General features: G+C 38.0%; 1 protein-coding gene across 5 annotated transcripts; it reads left to right on the forward strand.

Moving 5' to 3' along the window:
- Positions 1 to 1,032: 1,032 nt before the first annotated feature.
- Positions 1,033 to 25,162, forward strand: LOC117392926 (myocyte-specific enhancer factor 2A-like). Of its 5 annotated transcripts, none has more exons than XM_055232366.1 (11): positions 1,033 to 1,206; positions 2,893 to 2,961; positions 11,385 to 11,568; positions 15,147 to 15,350; positions 20,183 to 20,317; positions 20,807 to 20,966; positions 21,047 to 21,100; positions 21,684 to 21,808; positions 23,770 to 23,881; positions 23,988 to 24,078; positions 24,298 to 25,162. In XM_055232366.1, exons 3-11 carry the CDS (start codon positions 11,515 to 11,517, stop codon positions 24,647 to 24,649), a joined length of 1,287 nt encoding a protein of 428 aa, XP_055088341.1. In that variant the 5' UTR covers positions 1,033 to 1,206; positions 2,893 to 2,961; positions 11,385 to 11,514; the 3' UTR covers positions 24,650 to 25,162. The 5 variants fall into 5 exon arrangements, with proteins under 5 accessions (XP_055088341.1, XP_033846988.1, XP_055088349.1 ...); XM_055232370.1 differs by lacking the exon at positions 1,033 to 1,206 and adding an exon at positions 1,656 to 1,690; XM_033991097.2 differs by lacking the exon at positions 2,893 to 2,961.
- The last annotated feature ends 777 nt before the right edge of the window (positions 25,163 to 25,939 follow it).

Raw genomic sequence — 25,939 nt, forward strand, 5'->3', positions numbered from 1 at the left:
CATTTTATTTCAGTTTAAAATTTTTAATACACCAAATATACTGTGTATTATAACTTCTTAAATTGGTTTGATTTAAATCGATCAATCCATTGAATTGTGAGCTGAATTCTTGCCATACTTTAATAAATTTTTAATATTTAATGTCGTTAAAATGTTAAGAAGTACAGTTTATATTACTGCACTCCAAATGCTGAAATATATATCAGACGTTTATGTGACTTTATCCTGTCCACAGTCACAGGACTTCCTGTCCCTGTCAGAAGGAAGCCTCTTCAGTTTACCGTTGCCATGGTGAATCCTTTTTTCTGGGATCCATCATTCGTGGCTTTCCTCCTCAGCTGAAGTCTAATTCTGCTCCAAACCTGTTTTCCAAAAGAGTGAACACTGAATTAGGAATTAAACTCAGAGTTAGTTCAACCTGCTTTGTGAAATAGGGCCTTTCTCTCAATAAACAGCTAAAATTTTGCCTCCTTCATCCTTACCTCTCCTCATTCACCTACATTATGCTGCAAGAGTCCTGAACACATTTTATGATATAGGCTACATATACCGAGTGAGTCCATTTACGGTGAGTCCATTTACAGTAAATACAAGTTTACACAGAAGAATTTCATCCAAACAAAGTAGGCATTTGCGCAATAAGCAGGTCACCTCTTCTATGTCTGTTCTGGATCTAAAGATGGGGCGCGCTGCAGTTCTGTCGTCTACCACAAGATGGCACCGTGTTATTACTTTATTTTATTTTATTTTCTGGGACAGAGATCTCTGTTCAAGCAAAACTGAGATTCTGAAACTTGGCACTCACATACTGGTCCATTTACCTCACAAGTGTCTTTATGATAGGTAGGCCCATGTTGTGTTTACTGTTTTAAAGTTACAGGTTTTGTGTGAGCCCAATGTATGGAAATCGACAAAAATACAACATTGGAGCCTATGCATTAGATGTATTATTACTATTATAGCCTATTTTAGACCAAAGTAGCAAAGGATGATGAGCAGACTAATTTAGCTCTGCCACCATTGTAGTAACTCAGGGCTGTCTCCGAGTGCGCACGTTCCTGGAGCTGCGCAGCTCCAGAGGGAGGGGCAAACATAAGTCGATACGCTGTCCGAGTTTGTCACTTTCCCAAACATAGCGGCGAACTGTCTTCTGCTCTGGACAAGGCGTATACGGCTTTACATCCAGCGCATCGAAAAGAGCAGTTGGTAAGTGCAGCGGCAGGACTCCTGCAGAGGTCCACAGGGTTAGGAGAGGTTGTCTTTTCTTTTTATGCTACAGCTTCGCTCATCTGTACGGGTTTCTCTTGGCCAAAGCCACAGCCTACAGGATCATTGAAGTTAAACAGCCTATTAGACCACATTGTGTCCATGAGCAGACTGTTCTGTTTGTTGTGATATCAGGCATGTGGACGCTGTAGTCCAGCTCTAAAGCCTCATATACACTGGAGAACTAGACTTTAAAAAGGAGATACTGTCTAATTGCGTAAACAAAGTAGACTTGTAGACTACTAGTTGCTAAGTGTAATGAAAATAAACATTTGAGGTAGGCCTATGCACTGTTCAGTAGCTCAACATTGTGCTGTTCAAGTAGGCCTACAGAATAGGGCCTACACCTTACATTTACTCTCATCAGCTTTTCGGTTGTTTTTCTTTAGACAGACGATAACCTCTGAGGGGCTGCTTAGACACGGTACGTCTTGGAACCTTTATTCTCAAACTGTGATTCTTTATTCTGTAAAATGGGAATATCATCCCAGTTTATGCCATAATCAGTTTCACAAGCCACTTATCACAGACGAAGTTTAAATCCATTTAGAGTAGGCTACAGGAAGATGCAAGAGGGTTGCTCTGTCTATCTTCTCTGTTTTCATATTCCATTAGCAGGTCTTGTGATGTAGCCTCACATTGAATTATCCTGTCAGTGGAGCAGCGGCACAGGCTGTCTTCTGGCTTTTGTGATTACAGGCTTGAGGGGACAGGTAATCAGGTCATGGTCATCATGTCACCCTGTCATACTGTGACCACAGGGAGCATATGGAGGCACTGCTCAGCACATGCTGACCACTGCTCTATAGACTACTATATATATATATATATATATATATATATATATATATATATATATGTATATGTATATGTATATGTATATGTATATGTATATGTGTGTGTACACATACATATACATATATAAATAGACTGTCACTTTAGATAAGATGATATTTTTTCATAAACTTGCCCACCTGGTTAACAGCATTTAACTTCCACCACTCCACTGTGTCCATCCGTTTCCCCAGTGCTATTTCCTTCCCCTGCGAGTTTCCCTAATGACTGAATATTTGGGGCCTTGTGGTCAGCAGAAATAGCAGCACTTGTGAAGCACAGACTTCTCTTTTTGCACCGAAAAGCCTGGTGTATGTGTGTGTGTGTGTGTGTCTCTATGTTTTATTTAAAGGCTATTTGGAGTGTTTTCTTTTCTTTGGTCAGTTACTGGACTAGTGTCAGCAGGACAATGTTAATGTAGGAGCAATTGAATAGTGCCATTTCGATTCAGTCTATACTTCAAAATGTTAAAGTTCAATGTATTCACTTAGACCATTTCTTCTAGAGAGAAATGGTAGTTCTTCAGTCATGGTTTAAAATAATAAAATAAAATGTCATAGCATTTGTATCTAATGGACCCTCATTTCCCCAAGATGATATTTTTCAGCTATCTCGACTTAATACATGTCATGGTTAATTGTTGTAACTCTGTAAATGTCTATATCAACAGGCAGCAGTCATATAGAATTGTCACATTGCCCTTAGACAGCATGTTCTAATACTGACCTGTTTTATCCATAGCCTTTGTCAAACTTAGTAGCCATAAGCCTTCAGTGTAATTTTCTCTTACAGATTCTCGACTGATAACGTCTCCAGCATTCCTACAGATATCAACAGTAGACATTTTTCTCAACACTGTAGGTAAGCATGGAAGCAAATTCAATTCTTCTGAATAGAAAACGTAGACTACTAACAATGCATTAATCATACTGATGATGAATTGATCCAAGGCACTCGAAGTCACTTCACAATTTCATGCTTTATTTATTTCCTTCACGTCACTATTTATTCAGCTACCACTTAACATATGTAACTGTGGCTACATAAGTTCAGAGGCCAACTTAAGTAGTCACACCATAAAAAAGTACTTTTATAACTAGCTAATTTTTAACAGTTTGCAGTGGTCTAGATTTAAACCTCACTTAAGTTCAAAGGCCAGAAGTTTTGCCATCACGGTAAAACTAACAACTAGCATGCAAATTGTGAACTTTCTGATTATCGGACAATGCAGTGCTTTATAATTAGATGCAGTCTATCTGTACTGGGGAAAGGCCCATTAAAGCAGAACTGAATAACCTTAAATTGATGGCCTTGTGCTGACGAATCAAATGAATGTGAGTTGAAGAGAAAGTGTAATCTCACCCACATTTTTTCCTCCCAGATGTAGTACTCAGCTCTTATGGCACTGGTCTGCCCAATAATCCATTTCTTCATATCAGTCAAACCTCTGGCTGCTGGTCGTCTCACCACCAGGCCACACGCCCAGTGTTTGATGCTAAAATTGCCAAAAAAGAGTACGGAAATTACTCTTGGTAAATACAGAAATCAAATAAAACAATTTTTAAATATTAGTCTTGCAATCGACTTTCCTGTACTTGGATAAAACTCCCTTTGTTGGTGAGATTAAATTGGTTCCCTTGGCCGTGCCAACTCAAACACTTTGGGAGCCAATGGCAGTGTGGGGTGACTTAATTCAACTCACTGTTGATTTGCAGAGACGAGGTCCAGACCTGAAAGTGGTTTAGGTCTCAGCTGCTCTATGGCCTCTTAATGCTACAACATTTTTTTTTATGACACTTACAACATATTCACACCTAGGCTGAAATTTGTGAAACATGTTGCTTTTTTTGTCCAATATAGCTGCACAATTTATAAAGGAATATCTAATCGTATAGATAATAGTCTTAATGTTTTAATAATAGCCAGTAGCCACATAGAACAATAGTAAAGTAAAAATCTAGTTCCACTTGTGAATACTGAAGTGCTGAGTAGCTTTTGCACAACAGCTATAAAATGTACTACAACATTATAAATGCGCTAGCTTAAAATAGACAGGTGATTCAAATTAATAGTCATTGCTACATTAAGTACATTACTGTTCTTTTAAACATATGAAACTAATTTAACTGATAGTTAGACTTCTACATATGTTGTGTACGTATATTTCAAATTTATAGTTAAAAAGTTTGTACAAACTGATAGCCCATGTTGTTTTATATGCATTTGTGCTACTGTTAAGAAATAATACTAATGCTCCTGCTTGAGTTAGCCACCCTCTTTGCTGTGTACTTGCTATACCACACATGCATCTGTTTATTGAGTGGTGGAAAGGCTTGCATTTCACAGTGTGGACATGTGACCATGAGTCAATGTGAAATGGGTTGTGAGATTGCCTGCAGGACCCTCAGCACAGGGCCTCAGATCTACTTACTTCTACATAAAAAGAAAGGACAACTTTGCTGAAAGAACAGAATTTCGATGAGAGCAGGAGCAAACAAAACAGTTAAAGAATGAATTAGAATATCATTTAGGAGATCAAAAGATTGGCTCAGTTGCAGATGTGTGCGAAGTTATGTCATTGGATGTTGTGATGATGATGCTAGAACTCGTCGGCCAACTTTTTATCAGCAAAACACAAATTAACCATTCATTTTTCTGATCTATTTTGCTTTCTAGTTGTCCACCAGAGCAGCGTCTTGGGTTTGAATTATATTGACATTTAATTTTGATTGTATAACCCATGCACAAGAATGTTAAAGAGAGTACAAGACAGCAGATAGCATTATTAGCATCCATGGCAAAAGCTGACCAAAGCTGCCTGGGTCAAAGTTCTGGGGTTACACTTGCTCAGACCACATATTTGACTCTGAGATAGAATTTATGATAGGTGACTGGTACTAGATTTGAGCAATGATTATTTACATCAGCCATTAGATTAGGTTTATTAAAGACTTGTTTGCTGTTACTATACAACCCTTAGCCTATACATTTTTATCAGGGTAATAACAGTTCTTAGCCCTTGGAACAGTTTTGGTGATATTTTAGCTATAGGTTTCCTGGTAGCTTATTGGTTGATCACTGATATGTTATAAAATTACCCTCAAAATTACCTAAATATCATATCTACATCATATCAGCTGAAAAACAATCAGGGGATCCTACTAAAACTTCAGTACAGTTTTGCCAATATCGCTCACTCTTATCCTACATTTTACAGAATTGTTTTATCTGTATATAATTTCCCTCCTAATTTGCTTTGTATTTTAAATTTTTTGTGGGAATTGCATTATTATTTTTAATACCAGTATGAGAGTGGAGTGGAGCCAGAGATCACTCATGCAGTCTTCCAAGTAGCATCCTTATAAGTAATTGAATTCAGGGGTCTTTGGAATGAGCTGTGCATGGAGCAGCTGCAGATTTATAAATATCATATTAATTTAGCGTCCCAGGCAAATCTGCGCTCTGTCGTGGCTGTTGGGACGATAAGCCAACACATGCTCGTCGATTACGCTTTGGAAATACATCATCTCACTGTACCACCACGCTGCGGCTTCAACTCTGACAACTGTGACATAAAGCAGTAGAGAGATGTCAGACCAACTTGACTTTCTTTACAAAGAGCATGGGGAGTATATGGACAAGAGCAGTTTACTAGAAGCAAACCTGCAGCTTGAGTTTCAATCTGTTTTGTAGCAGGAATGACATCACTGTCTCTGAGTTGAGACAGGAAAATCTTATCCGCGCGCTGCCACTGTCGTAAAAACAACACAATAATGAAATGACATCACAGTGGGCCGAAAATTAAATGAGCAGACGGCTATCCTACTGATTTTACTAGCACAGTAGTGAGTAACAAGGCAGATTTTCCCCATGAGTGTGAAGGCCACTAGACAATCGTTTCCTAAACTATGGTACACACTCTGGTGGCCTTCTGCAGTTTGAGTACTTGTTTAATTTAAAGACAAATCTATAGATGTTTTGTTTGGATTTATCATTATTAAGAACTACCTTATCCTTACCTGATCATCCAGTCCCATCTACTGTCCCAGAAGGGCCTGAAAGGGGCCATATAGGGCCTCAAATCACTGTCCAGACTTGGGATGGTCCAATCAGAGCTGCTAATATCTCTCATTCTGAAGATATCTCCTCTGAAGAATTCTTGTAATATTCATAACAAAATATATAACGTGTTTTACTTATGATAAATAAGAGTTTAGTTCTTCGCTTATCGATTCTGCATAAATCTGTGTTGTTTCTCACAATTTTTTTTATTCTTTTTTACCCGTAAGCCATATTTGTTTTGACTTGGCTTCTCTCGATCTTTGGCGTGTAAGCTCCTTCAGGTGGTGCTTGGATTCCTCTGCAATTCACATATTTGCAGAATTTTTAGTCATTTTAATCCATATTTGTGCCCTCTTTCGGGTTAGTCCATGTTTAGAACTAGTGCAATGAATTCTAATTAAATTGGTTTAAGCCTAGTTTAGCCCCGAACTAGTACAATTTTAGATCTGATGGTACTCGGAAGGCCAAATATTTTCATATGTGGGTCTTGGTGTGAAAAGTTTGAGAACTGCACTAGACCATAGCGTTGTCGTCCTTCGAGGCTCAGCACATCTTGGCTCACTTGGCTAGGGTCTCATGTCGGGGCCGCTGACAGTTAGTGCCATGTAATCTCTAGCCTTCAGCATGGCATTAAACGTCAGTGCTGCTACTGGGGAAGATGAGTTTAATTATTGCATATGGGGCTAAAAGTCATTAGCTTGGTGACCTGAAAAGCACAAAGGCCAGTGTCAATACTGAGCAGCATGAATCCTGAGGCTACAGCCTGTCTGTCTGACTGTGTGAGAAATGAACCCAGCGCAAGTCCCCGCTGGGCTGCCAGCTCACACACTCTAGTTTCCTTGGTTTTTCTATGAAACCAATGTTCCTGTTGTAAAAGCACTCCAAACGTGGAACACTTGGTGGTTCAGTCCTCTGTCATTTACAGGCAGACTGCAGCTGTTGTGGCTTGTGGCACATGAAGTAACTCTGGGTTCAGTTTTTCAAGATGTTTGGGGCATTGTTCAATTTGCTAAAATATGCTAATTTCATCTGAGCACCTTCTTCCACTCTTTCTGTTTTTCCATACATTTTCAAGGCTTTCCTCACTTCAAAGACCTGTGGCTTTGTCCTCAGTAAACAGGGAGGTGTAAAAGACTAGAGCCAGTCAACAAGGCTGATCTCACCCCCCTCAGAGAGCATCTACTGCCAAGTTAGTCTGTTTACCACACACACACACACACGGATACACACGTGCACACACACACGCTCGTTCCCCCAGAACTTTATTGACCGTCCATGTATGAAGGCTTCAGAATGTGTCGGGCCTGCTGCCAGTAATATGTCCCTCACTATACCTCTTACTCTAATCATCTACAAGAGAAACGTCGAACACACAGTTGAACTCTGTTTTACATTGGCCTGTAAAAAGTAAGTCACAAACTTGATCCATGCTATGGTTGCTCTGTGTGTTCAGCATGGTGTCCCATTAACCAGGGGTTAAAGAGTGAAGCAGAGGTCACGCTGGGGTCAACATAATTAAGAGATAAAACTATTGCCATTAATGAGGAGTGATGGAAAGATTCTTGGTTATTTTAGTGCTAATCCTAACCTGTACTGTCTAGGCCCAGCATCATTTACCTTTGGCTTCTTTAATCTGTATTTACCTCACAGTAACAGAAGACTATGGTAGGGTTGTCAAAAGTACAAGTGGTAACTAATTTGAGCAAGTATTGATAGTAAAAAGTCACATTCCATTACAGAAATGAACCTGAATCACTTTAGAATGATCTTGAGCTGTATCAGAACAATTATAACACCACATAGACTAATCGACGCCCATGGACCACCATGAAACCTACCTAGACGACTAAGGGGTTACACAGATATACGGCCACATGATAATCTAAAAGAAAGTACTACAATTTAGTGCTGAAAATTATATACTATTGTCTAAAGAAAAAGTATTTTTATTTATCATTGTGGTATTGGAATCGGTATTGAGTATTGAATTTATTCCTTAGAATCGGAATTAAGTTTGAAATTTTAGTATCATGACAACACTAAACTATGGCATTTAAGAGTTTCTGTCCTTGTATATTCCATCAGAATCAGATTGCATAGCGTTATTGGTAGAGGGGGAAAAAAAACATGATTCATTTACCCCAGTTTACAGGCAGACAAATGAGTTTATAATCATGTGGTGATATACTATGTGTGCGGTTTGAGAAACCTAGTGGCACAGGTCATAAAACAGGAAGTAGTGTGCAGAACAGGAAGTGTAGACCGTGTGAAGGAGTTGGCCTCTCCTTAATGTAAATGATAAAAGAAAATAGCTCAGGTGGGAAGCTCAGACAACTGGCGTTTGTAAATCCAAGAGAAATGGATTAAAACATGTCTTTAAACATATTAGTTCAGTTAGGATATCAGACAAATGTGAAAGGCGTGTAAAATGTTCCTTGAATGATTACAACATTTTTGTTGTAATCATGTTGTTTTAAAGTTCTATAACTTTAAAACAACATTCACAATATAATGTGTTATTTTGTGCTGAACTACTGTAAATGTAAATTGCATTTCACACTAGCACAAAGCATGGTCCTGCGTGTACAATAATGGGAATTGGATTTCTTGGGTGAGATAGAGAGGTCCTGTGGTTTGCTCCTCAGCTAAGGCATCATGTAAAGGAGACATGCAGCCGAGTGAGGAAGAGAAGCAGAGAGATTATCCAAGTCATTCTGAAAATGTCTTTGTTTTTCTTCAATTACTGCGTAAATGCCTTGATTAAACTTTGAATATCACTCTTTACTCTCAATATAAAGGCTATCTGTATTGTTTTGAGCTTGAGTCTTGACATGTTGGGATCACACACAGTAGGTCTTTTTGTTGTAAGTGTTGGCTGCTGTAAGCGTGTCCAGTGACTCGCATTGATTTTCACGTTGCCAGATCGGGTTTCTGCCATAGGAGCATATTACATCTGTATTGATCTGTTCAACTGAGGAAGTGTAGCAGCGATGAGGAGTGGGTGTCACTGCAACATTTTGTACATTATTTAATACAGAAATCTTACTTAACTTTTGAATAGCAAAGTAAGGGTTTTAACATGTTGTGGAATTTTACAATTCTAGATGAAAAGTAATCCATTTGTGAAGCCTGGTGAGTTATGAAATACAAAAGGACAGGGCCCAGGACTCCCCTGACCACAGACTGGTAGCCTTCCGGCGTCCCAAGTCTCTCTCCTAGAACATCTCTCCCCCTGGTCCTTAGTCTCCCCCTGTGCCTCTGAGCTTTGAGTATTTATACCAGAATGACAATGCTACATACATTTCAAAGTGTATGACTTTTTAAGAGTAACTTCTGTTTCACATCCAGGAGATAATGAACTTCTACACAGGAAGAACCACATAGTTTCCTGTGGGATGGAGACAGAGCCTTCACAGATGTAAATGTCTGGTCTGGGTCTGACACACTGACACAGATCAAATGCATTTAAAGACATACGATAAGAATATTTTCTTCACAACATGCTTAAACATACTTAAATTTCCATCACAAACATTTTATTACTTTTTCAGCCTTGTTAACCTTGCAAGTACCAATTGCTTTATATTTTGATAAATCTTTCATAAATGGACATTCATTTATATGACAGCTGAAACCTGGATAATTTACTAATTAACAAGAAGTCTTCGATTCAGATAAGCTTTGGGCTATATAAGTATGTATGCTAAGATTTTGTAAGATTATATTTGCTTGTTTGTGTTTTGACTAACTAATGCCTTCAATTTATATAGCTCTTCATTGGTCATTATAAGTATATATTATCTATGTGTTCATAAAACTTTAATTATAATTGCTTATACATTTATTTAATTTTAAAAATGTGCTATTTTTTGCCATGTTGCCCAGCCATATATATAGTCTAGACAGAATTTATAGTAAACTTGCTACTGTTCTAAACTGTTCATAGATAAATAACATAAAAACACCTTAGTTCCCCCATGAATCTTAGTAGTTTACAAGCTTAATCTCTGAATCTCTCTATTTTATAATTCAAAATAACACCAAGTAAACTCTGCCTCTAGAAGGTATACAAGATCTTTTATTGCCAGTTTTGTCAGTTACCACTGTACAAGTCTGTTTCTAGAAAGAACTCTCTATTTGATTCTCTATTTGATCTAATTTTCATAATAGAATACAACTAGTCCTCAATGGCTGTGTCTCATTCGCATTGTTGGCCTCCACATGTTATACTATAATCCACAGAGGGTTAGGATAAAGCTGGCCTCTCCTCCTCCTCACTCTGCCTCCTCCCAGATCAGATAAGATTAGGAGAGAGCTAAGGAGCTCGGGGTGGAAGGCAGAGGAGAGTGAGGAGACAGGGGAGAGGCAGGTTGCCAATTCTGCAGCGCTACACAGTAAGAAAACCCAGGGCTCAACACTGGTACTGCTGCTATGTGGGATACTGATGTGCTATCTTAGTGATGAAACAGTAGGTGGACTGCTTTATTGGTTATTGCTGTTGAAATGGTTTTGTTTTTTTAAGTTATTGCTTAAAAAACTGGATTACTATTTACTTTAATATTATTTTTTTTTAGTATTGGGTAATTAATTGGATTTCTATATCTATATATTGTTCTTATCACTTAGAAAAATGAAATTGATTGGCCTGTCCAGTCTGTAATGAGTATTAGTGTATAGGTAACTTTTCATACCAAAAAAACAAATCTTTCAGTTATTTTTATTTGTATTGATTAGAGATATAATGATTTAATGATACGATTCTTGTCCAGCTGTGGGTGTTATATGTTACCATCGAGAAAAGGTGCTGTGACTGTTAATATGTAAAAGAAATTGTTTCAAAATTTGAATCTAATTTGCCATTGTATGTTTTACGGCTATCGCAGTGTCCTGTTCGAAAGCGTTGTTATTGTATGAGACATTTACCACCACACCAGAGTGTAATAAGTAACCTCTTTTTTAACGGTAAATTGAGTCAGAATACAGTAAGATCATGTTGACCTTGCAGATTGTGTTAGATAAGTTCAAAGTGGTTTGCAAACATACACTCTTTTTCCTGTTGGGGAAGTTGGTAAGAAGCAGCTGATGTTCTTGTGCTTTAGAGAACAAGGCAGTGTCACAGAGATATCATTATCAAACAATAGAATGAAATATGTCTGTGTCTAATGCTAGCAACTTGTAAATTTAACATGCATACAGTTTTATCTTCTCTTTTTGTCTTTCAGGGAGCCATGCAGAGCTGGACTGGCAATGCTCACAGCAAGACAATGCTTTGGGGACTTTTAGTGATCTGAAACTTTCTGGCTGGCTGATATTTATATAGAATTTTCCTATTCTGCACAAGTTGTCGTCACAATGGGAAGAAAAAAGATTCAAATCACCCGGATACTCGATGAAAGAAATCGACAGGTAAGCAATTTTTTATGGAAATGCTGCTGTTTTCTACTTTCTACTTATCCACTTCTCCAATAGTTTACGAAGATGAGAGTCTGATCACCACTTGTATTGTCACGAGTTCAGATGGGCATGACTGACAGGTGGAATATCCAGTCAGGGACACTCATGGTCCATCTGTACCAAAACAAATATGGCTGCTTAGGGGTGGGATGAGACTTGAGATTTGGTCCAGGAGAATGAGACCAGATGAAATTTTGACATTGTTCATAGTAAATAAATTGCGCAGTGCAGTTCAGAATTTTAGCCTCACTATTTTGGATTTTCTTTTTCTTTTGGATTTTGGAACTACAGCTTCTCAAGAAATGAACCCCTTTTTTTTGTCAAATCCATATCAAAACAAATCAAAAATAAAAATTTCACGAGACGATTTTTCTCATATGTACACAATCTTGTGGCAGTTTTGTCTTGCAAGATTTGGTGGTACAGATCTTACCCCATCCCTACTGCTTATGGGGAATATATATATAAATATAAATAATCATCGGAGGCTGAAAAACATTGTGTATTTCTGCGGAATCAATGAGCGAAGCACTAAACTCTAAATCTAAGGTGAGATATGTTTGATTTTGGTTTGATTTTGTTGAAAATGCAAGGAGACCAATGAGCTCCTTCGTTTCACATGCGTCAGTGAAATAAACAAATCTAATTGCACTGTACTGTCGAAAGCTGACTCAGGGCGCCACATAGGGAGTGGGGACCAGACTGATATCCTTCTGTATAAAAAATATAGAGAGATATCATTCTGGTGTTGCCAGGCAAGATTTTAAGAGTTGTTGTGATTGCCATGTTGGATTCCTCTGGGTTGTGAGTGGTCATAGCTGGTGGCAAGGGCAGTAATTTGGGGTTAGCTCAGGCCGGACAGCACCCTGTGATTAGCTGGGTGGGTCAGGGTGAGGGACACAGAGCACCCTCTCTGCTTGGCGTCTCGTAGCGCCACCACTTTGTCAGCCACTGGAATCTCTCCCTGTCTGCCTCCTCTATATATATCAGCCTCACAGCACAAGAAATACCAGTCTGTCTAGAAGGAAGGGCTGGAAATAGGGATGTGGCTGGAAAATAAATATGCATTGGTTATGTTTGTATTTGATGTTTGGTTGCCTCAGACATTTTTAGATAGACACTAGTTTGCTGTTGGCCTATCAAATGTACCAGTTTTAAATTTAGATATGCGTAAACTATATTGGGAACCGCTTACTGCTTTATCTGTGGAGTGTCAAGTGTTCAGTCTGGCATCGCATAGTGCAACTATACATACCATTACTACAGCAGAGGTACTTTACTATTGAGATACTAGTACAAGTCCAGTTTAGGACCAGTGATGACCAGGATGTACATGACTGTTGATGGTGCTACCATATTAAATTCAAAATTTGAAGATGATAATTTTTGTAAGTCTTACAATTTTCTGCAGTCATTTACAATAGAGATGAACATTTTTTGTTCTGTAAATATTCGCTGAATATTTTCAAATTTACTTTATTTACTTTATTCATAATACATGTGCATTTGGAAATAATAAAATCCCTAATGTATTTTCTATGGAATTTGAACGAGTGTTTTAAAAGACTTTCACCCCACCTATTTCACTAAAATAACTAAATTGTTACATCTCTCACTTCTAAATTACATTACAATTTCCCAGCACCTTGGTTACAATTTAGATTGTTATCATGATTCATGAACATGAAATAGCTTTACACAATCTAAGAGGAAACTGCTTCTTCTCACAGTTTGCACTGCATTGTGATTGGTTAAATGAACCTGTCACTCAGAGCCACATGTGCTGCATTAAACAGAGAAGCCTGAAATGAGGATCTAGCCAAAATAGCATGTCTCCATAGATCAGATCACAATTTTATTTTTACTGTCATTTCACCCAGCACTGTTACATAAACTGTTAATTTACTGGTTGGGAAAGTAAAAAATGATAGTTGTTTTTGTTAGTATTTATTTACCGGCCTGACACCCACATGATATTTTCACCACTTCTGAAGGCAGCTTGTGCGGACGTGCTAGTATGAGTCAGAATCTCAGAGGATGAGAGCACATGAATCACTTAAAGGGTGTAAACTGATCAGTGAAGACGGCAAACACATGACCAAACTGTGATCTGTCCTCTCAGCTCCTCTTGTGTGTGCTGCAGGGCCTCTGTAGTAAAAACATGCACATGAGCTACGACATTATCCACTGGAGAAAAAAGAAATTACAAAGGGATGCAGTAGCTTAGAAAAACAATATAAAATCCAGTATGTGACAGTAAAGAGTAGATAGTATAATAGTGATAGTATATTCAGTGCTGGTTGTATTGAAGTAAAAGTACAGTCACTCAATTACAAGTACTCCTATCAAATTAGTGCTTAAGTTAAAAGTACACATGACAAATATTACTTAAAATAGTTACCTTTTAATGCAATTTTAGATCATGTCTTTATACAAAACTTGATCAATCAGACAGTGAATTAAGTCTTTAAGCCTGTTTCAAACTGCAATCTAAGTATTATCAGTGCAGGGCAAAGCAATGTTGTTGTGTGTTTTACTGTTTGTAGATATAGAAAGAAGTAGACAGCAGTGAGACGGCTGTACACTGGGACCTGTGCAGAACTCAGTCACTTCTATGATTGCTAGAAGTACACTAAATTACAAATACTAGTTTAAAAATCTACTCCATTTTGTAACATGAGTATTTGTAATTAGTTACTTTGTCCCTGTTAGTATAATGCAAATATTAAAAATAAAAGTCTGAATAATAATAATACTAAATAAAGTATAAAAAAGGTGAAATGTTGCACGGTGGGAACTAGTATGTAGTTTATAGAGAGTGGGTTAGAGGAGGAGATTCTGTGTGATCCACGTTCATTTTTTAAAAGCTTCTGAGGTTTTACTGCTGCCATTTTGACACAAGCGCCTCTTTTTTTTCATGCCGCTTTATTGCAAATACAATTTTGTCATATAAGGGATGGCTGTGGCTAAGCTCCCTTGACTTTCATCCTCCTCCACAAATATCCATTTAGCTTTATGTCTTTGGCCCTGACATTTGATTCTACAAGCAAATAAACAGCTAAACATTGGCTATCTGGACTTTTTATGATGAGGTGCAGATTATGCACACTCAAATTCCAAATTAGATGCGGTTTGTGCTGTGCATGCTGTAAGATCAAGACTCATTCGTTTTCTCTTTATTGCCGCTCTATGCTCAAATAAACACTCTTTACCCCACTCCCTCCTACTGGTCAGCCTCAGCAAAGTGACATTTGGATTTAACCAATTGCAGTGTGACCTCTCAAAAGAGTTTATTTTTATGTTGCCATGGAGAGGAAACTAAAGTATCCAAGAATTTAGATAAAATCAAAATTGTTATGTTCATTTTTTACATACCATCCACGCCTAGTTACTATACAGATTTTAGTCCCCACAATGTGATAAATACCTATTCACACAAATGAAAATATGATATCTCAGTATGATAGCTGAATAGGTGTAATCTTATATGGCTTGTCTTTTATTTATTGTTGTTTTTCTCCATATTCAAGGTAACGTTTATGAAAAGAAAGTTCGGTTTGATGAAGAAGGCCTACGAGCTCAGTGTTCTCTGTGACTGTGAGATTGCCTTGATCATCTTCAACAGCTCCAACAAGCTCTTTCAGTACGCCAGCACAGACATGGACAAAGTTCTGCTCAAATACACAGAGTACAACGAGCCACACGAAAGCAGGACCAACGCTGACATTGTGGAGGTAAGCCACCAAAGCCTGTGTCAATGTTTGCTATGAGCTAACTCCAAAAGGATCATGCCAAGATTAGCCAGTGGTAGCAGCTTGAAGTCTTTGTGATGGGATGGTTGGATCGCTATATCATATTCAGAGCTGGAGTGAAAGTACATGCTGCTACTTCAAACAAAAAACAACACCCTTTTGTTCCCCAAACCCTTCCCTCCATTTTGAACCATCGACCTTTCTGCAGTGTAATCAGTGCTGTTGCATCATGGTCCCTTAGCAGCACACTCCTCTTGTCTCGTACAGCACATACTCATCCCTGCTGCTGGTGCCATTAAAATTGAATGGTCATCGTGACTCACTTTGTAGAACACACACATTAGAAGCTTACATAAACAAGCACAAAGTGCTGAAAGGACTGCCCCTTCGTCACGACACGTCCAGTGCATAAAGTCTGAGGTGGTGCCAAGTGCAAAAAGAAACTTGTGTTTATTTTCAAAATGCTCCTTTTCCTGAAATGGGGAGCAGATTGTGTTCAGAGGACCTTTGCTGGATTTCCTCATAACATACATTAAAGGTCCTATATTAGCTATATTAGCTTTAAGCCGTGGCATAAAGTTGTTACCACATGTAAAACATACCTGGAATTATGTTTTGTTTCATTCACACATGTCTAAATAATCCTTTATTATCAGTCTGTCTACATCTCCAGCTCAAAATGCTCTGCTCCATATTTTGATGTCATGAAACAGCAGTTTTCAAGTTAACATCTACCTTTGACCTTAGAGCCTGGTAATTCCAGGGCTGAAATTATCCAAATGATTCTAGTGAAGGTGAATGGAGTTTAAAAACACAATGGAGCACTTCCTGCATTGCCACATGAGTGTTTTCCATTTGACAAACAACATTATAACATAGATCAGAAAATGGCCTAATTAACTCCTTTAACTAGTACATGCAAGCGAAGGTATAGACCTTAAATCATTTTATAATACACCCATATAAAACATATCAAACAGTGGCAAGGATTAGGAATGTTTGTTTTTTGTTTCAATCTAGAGAGATTATGACTTGAAGATCTACGGTACAAAGAAAATATAACTTTGTTATAAAGGGTAGGCTGAGGAAAGAGGTAGTATTTTTTGGCAGTTGGACTCTTACTGACTGATGTGATAAGCTCCAGCCTTCCCTGCCATCACATAAGCGTTAATGACTGACAAACAACACATGGAAAGAGCTCCTCATGGTTGTTTTAGTTGTTTTCTTAGTTGAATGGCCTGATTTGATTCTCCCTCTTTTCCAAAGAAACAGTCCATATTACGTGAAACGGCAAACTAGAGCTCCCCCTGCTAACCACAGGCAGACACCTGTGTCATCTCAGCACAACAAATGTCATTTGCCTACTTAAGATCTTTATTTGCTTGTTCGCACAATTATCACGCAGGCTGACGAGCAGCTTAAAACAAACCCCGACATTGCCAGAGAGCTTTTTACATGTTGGTCAGTTTATTTGCAACATTAGTGCTGCACATTTGCCTATTTGTAAAGCAACACCTTGTTGATATTTGCAGACTTTGCAAGCCAAAGATGTCATACAGAAAGTTCTTATACATTCTTTGTGGTTGCATGATATGAATATGTTGTGACCTCTCGATTCCCACACAACAAATGACTGGATAGGATCATCACTCAAAGATGTACACTGACGGACAACTGTGGGCATGTGGGGTATGCCTGTACAGGTCATGGGAGTTTGCACTGACAAAGTATGCTTCTTCAGACTTCAGGAGCATCTGGAGACCTTGTTTGTTTTATTCACTATACCATACACATAGAAAGGCCTCCTGGGGAAACAGCCACACTGTAACTGGTCAGTCCTGCTCGGTTCTCCTGACAGATTGCTTTTGTCATAATAATGAGACGGGTTTGTGTGGAGCAGAGTTGAGTTTCAGTAACAACAGAGCAGCGGTCCAAGATATGCAGCGTTCCTCGTCTCCCTTCCAAACACAAAGATGTATTACACCGTAACTAAAAGTGAAAACTTCACTTCAGACACAATCATTTCATCATCATTTGATTCTTTAGTTTAGTCTAGTTTAATTGCACCACATCATCTCCACATCAAGTTGAACAGACAGATAAAACCTTGTGAAGTGAAAAATGTATCGGTGGTTTTAGAATGTGAAGATGTCCTAGTCCCAGACTAGGGGCAGGAGCCATTTTTTCCTATTGATCACTTTGTACTTTGCCTTGAAATATCCAAAAGGCATATTCACAAACATTAAACCTGTTAATTTCTATTAGTGACTAGACTCAAGACCTCACTGTATTACACCTAATCTGAAACCCAGCCATTTCCTCTCACTTCTAATAGTAACATACTTCATAGCTATGTGTTGCCATGATCATTGTAGCAGTGGTGGCACAGATCCAGATTCCTTGGCAGATCCAGTTAAGCCCACTTTGACATTTGAGCTGATAAGGAGACCCGCACTCTCTCAGCCCCTCACAGACACTTTAAGATAGCTGTGCACGGCCAGACATGATGTAGTGGTTAGAAACAGCATGTGTTGGGCCACAAATAGCCTGTGGAACTTACATCAAATCCCACTAGGCTGCGTGTCCTCTATTGAACCCTGATAAGGAAAAAACATAAATAAATACTTTTCAAAGACAATGCGCTCTTATTTGATCAAGTGTATGTTATGTACAAATATACAAGTCATTATATGTGATTAGCAACAGCTGTCCTCCCTGTCGGTAATGGGTCAGTCAGAGTTTACATGTCAATATGAAACTGTGTACACTCACAATCTCCTGATGTTGAGCTACACAAGTGCGTCCTCCTCTCCCCCGCGTGGCCCGCTCATCCCATTTCCCCTGACAGTATTAAGAACCTTGGCTGAGTCATTAAACTGCTCTGTGCTGCTATTTGCTTTGAAGTTTGTCTAGATTGAATATTTATGATGTATTTTCCGAGCATAAATAGTCTACCCACCTCTCCTTTGTTGCAACACATTCCAGGATTATTCTAGTGTCATATTGATGTAGAACGTCTGCATGAAACACACAATACATTAAGGGAGGACACCGAATTTTGTTCTTTTCATGTGGTTAGCTACTGTTTCAAGAACAATGTAAACAAATGTGGTTGATGTACAAGCCTTTTGAGAAAATTTGCTAATGTCAATGTCCAATCTTAAAAATCTAACTTTAGTTTAATCTAGTGCTAATATACAAGAAGACATTCTAACTTTTCTGCATGGGTGAGTGATATATCGGTTCAGTATCGGCAATGTTAGATTGTTCCGAAGATATTTTGTTAGTCTGATATTGAAAATTTGGCACCGATGTTTTTCTAGTGTGTCAGATTTGTCATTTTGAGCAGGATAATGAGTTACAATGGAAATAGAAAGGCAATTAGGCTAAAAGTATGGCTGTTTACATCACAAATAAATGCATTTTGTAATTTTTAACCAAACTAAAAGGTTTAATTGTGAACTTAATGTAAAAGTCTGGGCCTTGCTATGGATTTTTATATATTACTGTAGGTATTGGTATAAATATCTGTATCCACGACATGACAAATATCTGATATCTGCTTTCGATTACCGATGTCAGTCCATTGCATCAAAAAAACATGACAAATAAGCAGTGAGGATATGGGTAGTTAGTCAGTGGAAGTGACGCTATTGGGAGGACGATAGAGAGATATGCATAAGCAAAGCACAATGCATTTAGCCTGTAGAAAGCTGTGCACTAGGGCAGTAAGATGAATCGAAATAACTCTGTACATCTGTATAAACATGTGATTTTATAATCCCCTTATATGTGATTTCTTTTTTTTATATTAGTCAGTTCATATTTCAGTCTTTTTGTCAATTCTCCTGGACGTGTTGAACTTTGAAGAGAATCCTATTATTAAAATATAAATCGCAAATCTAATCGCAATGCTTGCCAGAAAAATTGCAATGTGATATTTTTTCCCCAAATCTTTCAGCCCCACTTGTGCTCTGGCCTGACTGTCCATCTGGTTGTGTGACTCTATGACGTGTAATGTAATGAGAAAAAGAGATGACATGATGGATACCAGAGGAGTGATGTCAGAGGCCAGGCTCACATGACGTTAGCATGATTTGATTTGTACAGCGATGGCCCCACCAATGTTCAGGTGCTTTGAATCAACATCCATCAATCCAGTTTCTAGTATATTTTATAAACAGAGTAATACAGTCAGTGTCACGTTGCCATATCCCTTTATTGCCCAAACTAAGTCAACATTTGAAAAACATTATACAAGCTTTTAGTCCACAGTTCATCTTTTGGGATTCTTGGTGCAAGATGTAATATTATGCATTGTTAAAAGTACAGTGTTGAAACGTATATGGGTTTGTCTCCGTTTTGACGTTTGGTCACCTACGTTTTACTCTGTCCATGCACCAAATTTCAGCAGACTAGATTGTGACAAGACAGTGGCCTCCTTTTAATTTTTAATTCCAATTATAGGTGGAAGATATATCGAAAAATGGATATCGCAATTGTTGTTTTAGCAATATGCAAAATTAGAATATTGCGTATATCGTAACATTATTCAAATCATATCAAAAAGACACAAACATGTCTAATATAATCTCACAAACCAGGCTTTAGTTATATTTATGCCCTTTTGTGGTTAGTTTTATGGTCCATTTTTGTTTTATACAATACTTGAACCTCAACCAAGACATTTATTGGCACATTTTTGCAAATTTATGAAATATCGTCTGAAGATCACTATAAAGGAAACTCCACATATTCATTTTTGCCAAACTTGCCCAACCTTAATTCCAATATTTATCCCTCTCTGATTTTAGGCTCTGAATAAGAAAGAGCACCGCGGCTGTGACAGTCCGGATGCAGACTCCTCTTACGTCCTCACGCCGAGTACAGAGGAAAAGTACAAGAAGATAAATGAGGAGTTTGACCACATGATGAGGACACACAAAATTGTAAGTTACTTGATTGCTTGTGGTTTGCAGAATGTATTTTAAAGAAGATATATTATGCTTTTCTAGTACTTAGTCTCAAGCTGTAACATATGTTGATCATTATTTTACTTTTTGTTCACTGTAAACCGCAATATTGATTTAAAACAGCTTGGTAATAGAAATGAGACCAATAACTTCCTCCAGAACTGATTCATAGTGGCATTTTAATGTAGCAAGCAGTGGATTTTCATTGTTTTTACACAACACACAACCCAGAATGTACATTTTCTGAATAAATACAACATACCCTGGGTGAAGTGGGCGGAGATTGGGGGTAGGAGAAAACTACATTTTTCTCAGCATGGACAATAGAGGACAATACAGGATTACCCAAACATACATGAATAAATTGAAATACAACTCTGAGTAAGTTAATTATTAGGGAACGCAGTTATAACATGATTAAAAGCAAAGAAAAGTTGATTTAGCATAACAGGTCCCCTCCTGTAGTCCGCAGGTCACGCTCCCCCAGTCTTCATGCATGGCATATCCTACAGCAGCAGTGTGGGGGGAGCCTCAGCCGTGTCGGACAGCGGCCTCCTCACAGTTGCTCACAACCAGCTCCAGAGAAACACCTCCCCCCAGAGACCTCCTAGCGCTGGACCCACAGGTGTGCTCAGCATTTCACTGGTCACTCTGCAAACCACTGAAACCACTGCTTTGATCTGACTGTTCTCTACTGAATTTTAGGTGGTCACCAGGGAAGCTCAGACCTGATCTTGCATAATGGAGCTGGTAACATTGGTGTGTATTTAGCAGAGTGGTGCCAAACATTACGTATACATGAAATATTACAACAATGTAAATAAAAGATATAAGGTCAAATTTTGCTTAATTATCCCATAAGGAAAATTGTCTTCTGCATTTGACGGATCCTTCAGCATCATAGGAGCACATTGTCAGGAGAGGGCATCTACAGTTTATTGCTCAGAGACTCTTCTCTTGTTCTTGACCTACTTTAAATGATTTTCCATGTCTTAGCTTGATGGGGTTAAACCAGTGTACCCAGAAGTAACCCACCCAGTCACAGGGAGAATGTGTCTCAGATATGAACACTGCTGTTATGTAATTGCAAACGTAAGAGCATGAATAAATTATTCATTAGATTCTCTTTTATAATATATAACCATACTTTTTCCTTGCCTCAGCCACTACCAAATGGATGATTGCTATTTTATTGTGCAATCTTCTGTTGGATCAAAATAAAAAAACTTAAACGTACAATTATTAGCTGCACTTATCTATATTTTTTCATACAGACATTACAGTAAAATTATATCTAATCTTTTATTTCTTTTTTTTTTTTTTTTTTTTTTTTTGCTGTTAGTGAATGGTTATTTAGGTCCATCCAGTGGCAGCAGCATGGGGAAAATCTTGCCGCCCAAATCTCCAACATCCAAAAGCAAGACAGACCTGAGAGTTGTCATCCCCCAGTCCAAAAACATGACACAGGTAGAAAAAAAAAAATGCACACGTCTATATATTTTTTCCTTCCTTCTGCTCTTATTGCAAAGATAAACACGAGGGCTGCACGATTTTAGGGAAAAAGATTATTGTGATTGTGATAAGGTTTGCGATTTATGTGTAAAGGGTAGGATCCTGTTCAGATTGCACATTGTAAACACAGGGGTATTAACATTTGACACAAGATTAAAATATTAACTGCTAAATTAATACAAGAATTACATGCATTTTGAGAGGTCTAAAAGCAGTTTTACAATAACTATTTTGTTGTTTGCATTCTCTTACTTCAAAAATCTGCTCTTTGCAATTTGATAACTACACTTAATCCTATTGCAATTTCAATTAAATACATTTTTAGATATATTGCACAGCCCAATAAACACAAACTTAAATTGTGTAGCTAAAAGAAAGCTAACAATGTTTGCTCATTAATTTCCCATCAGATGTTCAGAGAGCTAGCATAACATCAGTGAGGAAAATCATAGTTGAGCGCAGCATTGTATTATCTAGAACTATCTGAAAACATTCTTGAAGCCTGAACAGCCCATAATGAACAGTCTGTGATGGAACTTGCATAATTAGTTTGGCAACTTTTTTATAATTAGTATATGGCCATCTGCATCAGACTGTTGATGGGCTTGCCAATTGATTAGAGGGGATAAAGGCATTCAATTGTCAATTTGACTTGATAATTTTCACAAATGTACTAGCAAACAATTATTAACATTATAATATTTTGCACATCCTGGTTTAAATTAGAAAGGATCAATGTGTAAACGCATTAAATGATGGGTTTGTGGGTTGTCTGTGGTCAGAGGGTAGTTGTTGTGTTCATTCTGAAACTGAACTTCCTCTTTTGTGCATATGTGTGCATGTGTGTGTTTGTAGACAAGGGAGTACAATGGGGTGGGTCCTTTTACAAAAACATACAAGACCCTTTCTTCTAAAAGGTTTACAAGAATTGCACAGGATGAAGGGGGTAGTGCTCTTGATTTTGAGTAGAAAACAGTTAGAGGAGAAGCATGACGGCGTTAGCTTAGTGATAGCTTAAAGGACAGGTTTTGGCACACAAGCAGGAGTTATTCCACAGAGTCTAGTGCTAATGATCTCATTCAGGGTGATGTCATTTCTGACTTGTCACACTAAAACACCAACTGCTAAAGAGGAACAAGACACTTCAGGCAGCTAACAATCTGTCTTTAACAAACACTGAACTTCAGGGTTTGTAAAAACAGCTCATGTAATTTGTCTTATGTAAAGTATTCATCAATTATGCATTAATAAACTCTGGTTTTAATCCAAAGTGGGAAAATTCTCACTTCCTGACTGCTTTGGCGCATTTGCCTTAAATGTGCCAGAACTTTTGCACAATTTGCTAAACTATTCAGTCAAGTCACCAAACACTTGAAATGAAAAATCACACTTTGTCTGCAAAACTTTAAACAGCTCTGTAAAAATGACATTTTGTTCTAAATCTTACATCTACCATCCACAGGACAATGCATTAACACAACTTACTATTGAACCAATAAAGTGGTGTAGACCTACATTTCAAGCTGTTTGCCTGAGACCAGGGTTCATGCGACAAATGATGAAATTGTATCTAATGCAGTATAAACTGTGTTAAATATATCTCCTCTAATGTAAAGCTTTCCTTCAAAACAAGTCCTGAATTGGTAACAACTATGACACAGCTGACACCATGTGGCAGAGATGTGCATCACATTTATCACCCACAATAAAACAACCCCTGCTAACTTGTTTCTTTTTCTACACAGCAGATACATTTGTTTTAGAGTTTTCAAATATGTTTTAGATTGTTTTTTCAAAATCTGTGCTTTATTTTGAAAAACTCTGTATAGTATTGACATTGTTATAGAACAGATTAGGCTATGTGCACATTATAGAAATTATCAAAATCAAATGGGGTATACGTCTTTGTGTTGTAGAATAATCATAGACAGTCCAGTCAGCCACTGTCCACTCCTGTGGTCTCCATGACGACTCCCAGCCTGCACCAGAGCCTAGTCTACTCAGGGAGCAGCTCTGCCTATAACAATGGTAAATACACATAGACCTGCTGTTTTTATCAGGTTTGGGTTTTCAAATACAAAAGAGTAGTGCACATGAATGCCCTTAACGCTGTTTGTTTTGGTTGTTGTCACAGATTACCCTCAGTTGTCAGGCTTCACCTCCCCTTCAGGCCCTTCTCTGAGCACCATGGCAACATGGCAGCAACACCAGCTAAACTCTCTGAGGTAAATGCTGCAGAATCAAGTGATCAATTTATAAGGATAGTAAAGACACATAAACGTACTACAGTGAAGGTGGGACACAAAGTTAAGACATTGTACTGTCACTCAGCCACTCTTGCTAGTTTTGAGCTTAAATCACTATTAAATCCCTTTATTTACAAGTTATAGCCTGCTGTGAATATAACTAATAGAACTTTATCCTCTGTATTTCTCTGATCCTAGTTCAACAGGTTCCAGTTTGACCATCAATGCAAACCATAACATCAACATAAAAGCTGAGCCGCTGTCCCCACCTCGCGACCACCTGAACCAGTCCAGGTACATGGGTGTGTCTCACAGAGTGGCCCCTCCCTCTAACTCCGCTAGCTCCTCCTCCATTCAGGCGGAGGTGGGCAGGTCACCCACAGACAGCATTGGCTCCTCCTGCAGCTCTCAAGAGGGTGGTACCAGTGACCGGGACGAGCACCCACACAGAGCAGATTTCCACTCACTTACTGTTGGACACATGAGCCGTGCAGAGGGCAGAGAGAGCCCCACTTTCAAACGCATGCGGATGGACAGTTGGGTGACCTAAGGGCCTGATCCAAATCAAAGACATTTGCTGTTAAATTAAACCTGTTTTCAGATGTTGGACAATGGAAAAGGTTAAACAAGTTGGACATACCAAAATAATCGTACATAAAACTTCTGAGGAAAATGACATCAAGTGAAGCTACAATCCAAGAATTATTAATCATCAAAACATGGAAAATGTAATAATGTACTTTTTAGATTTCCCCAATAGATGACGCCAAGTGATCAATTTGTTGCATATCTCAGGGTTTGGAACTTGGAATAAAAGCAATATTTCTTTAATTTTCTTACTCATCACAAGGTTATTTAATATCTGTCATCTGTGCTTGTTTTTTTTTTTTTTTTTGGTATTTTGTATGAACATAGAAAATAATTTATAACTAATAGTATACAATAGAACTGTGTTGTTGTTGGTTTTAAACAAAAAGCCATGCACTCTTACTCTGTATTTGTATCTCATATGTTCTTATTTGTTTGTATAAAGTACCCTTAATATATATCACTTTTTATTTAACTGGTTTGATGTTCTTTTCTACTGTAGTCCCACATCATATTGCCAAATATTTTGGCTGTTGCCTTGGCACATTTAAATATGAAAACAAGGAGGAAATGGAGTCTAAATACCTGAAATATAATTCAACATTGTGCATTTAAAAGTAAGCTCTGACCAGTGCCGCTTTAAAGAGAGCACATCTTTTTCCATAATTTTTTTCTTTTACTTATAGCCATTCCATTGATATATTAGTATTTGATGTTCTATAACTTACACGAAGTTTAATTTAATAATGTATAAAGCTGTCCGAGCGAGTGCTGCAAACTTAAAAACATTTTAAAGATGGGATTAGTCTGACGCCCTCTGCTGGTGAGGGTGGTAAACTGGAAGTGCAGGACCATGGAGTGTGGAATAAATAATACCCCCCTGAAAATTATATTCAAATCTTAGAGGGACTTTTCTGATTAGATAAAGAATCATGAAGGTCGCCCCCTCCCAAAATAGACAGAGGGACTAGAGAAGGGCTAGAGAAGATGGGACCATTGTACCATTGGTCTATCTCAGTTGATAAACACATTCCAGTAAAATCAGAAGGCATTATTTGTAAAAAAAAAAGAAAAAAAAAGTTGTTACTACATTGTCTATTGCATGCTATATATGTTTTCCATGAGCCAATTTAGCTATCTTAGATCAGTTATAGGACTACATCATGATTCAGGTCGAGCTTTGCTGTCCAAAATGGTCCAAGGGCAATTCTTGACCCTAGGATACAACATAATGGTCACCCAGGTGTCCACA

This window comes from Periophthalmus magnuspinnatus, chromosome 3 (assembly GCF_009829125.3).
Source record: "Periophthalmus magnuspinnatus isolate fPerMag1 chromosome 3, fPerMag1.2.pri, whole genome shotgun sequence".
Taxonomy (NCBI): Eukaryota; Metazoa; Chordata; class Actinopteri; order Gobiiformes; family Gobiidae; genus Periophthalmus; species Periophthalmus magnuspinnatus.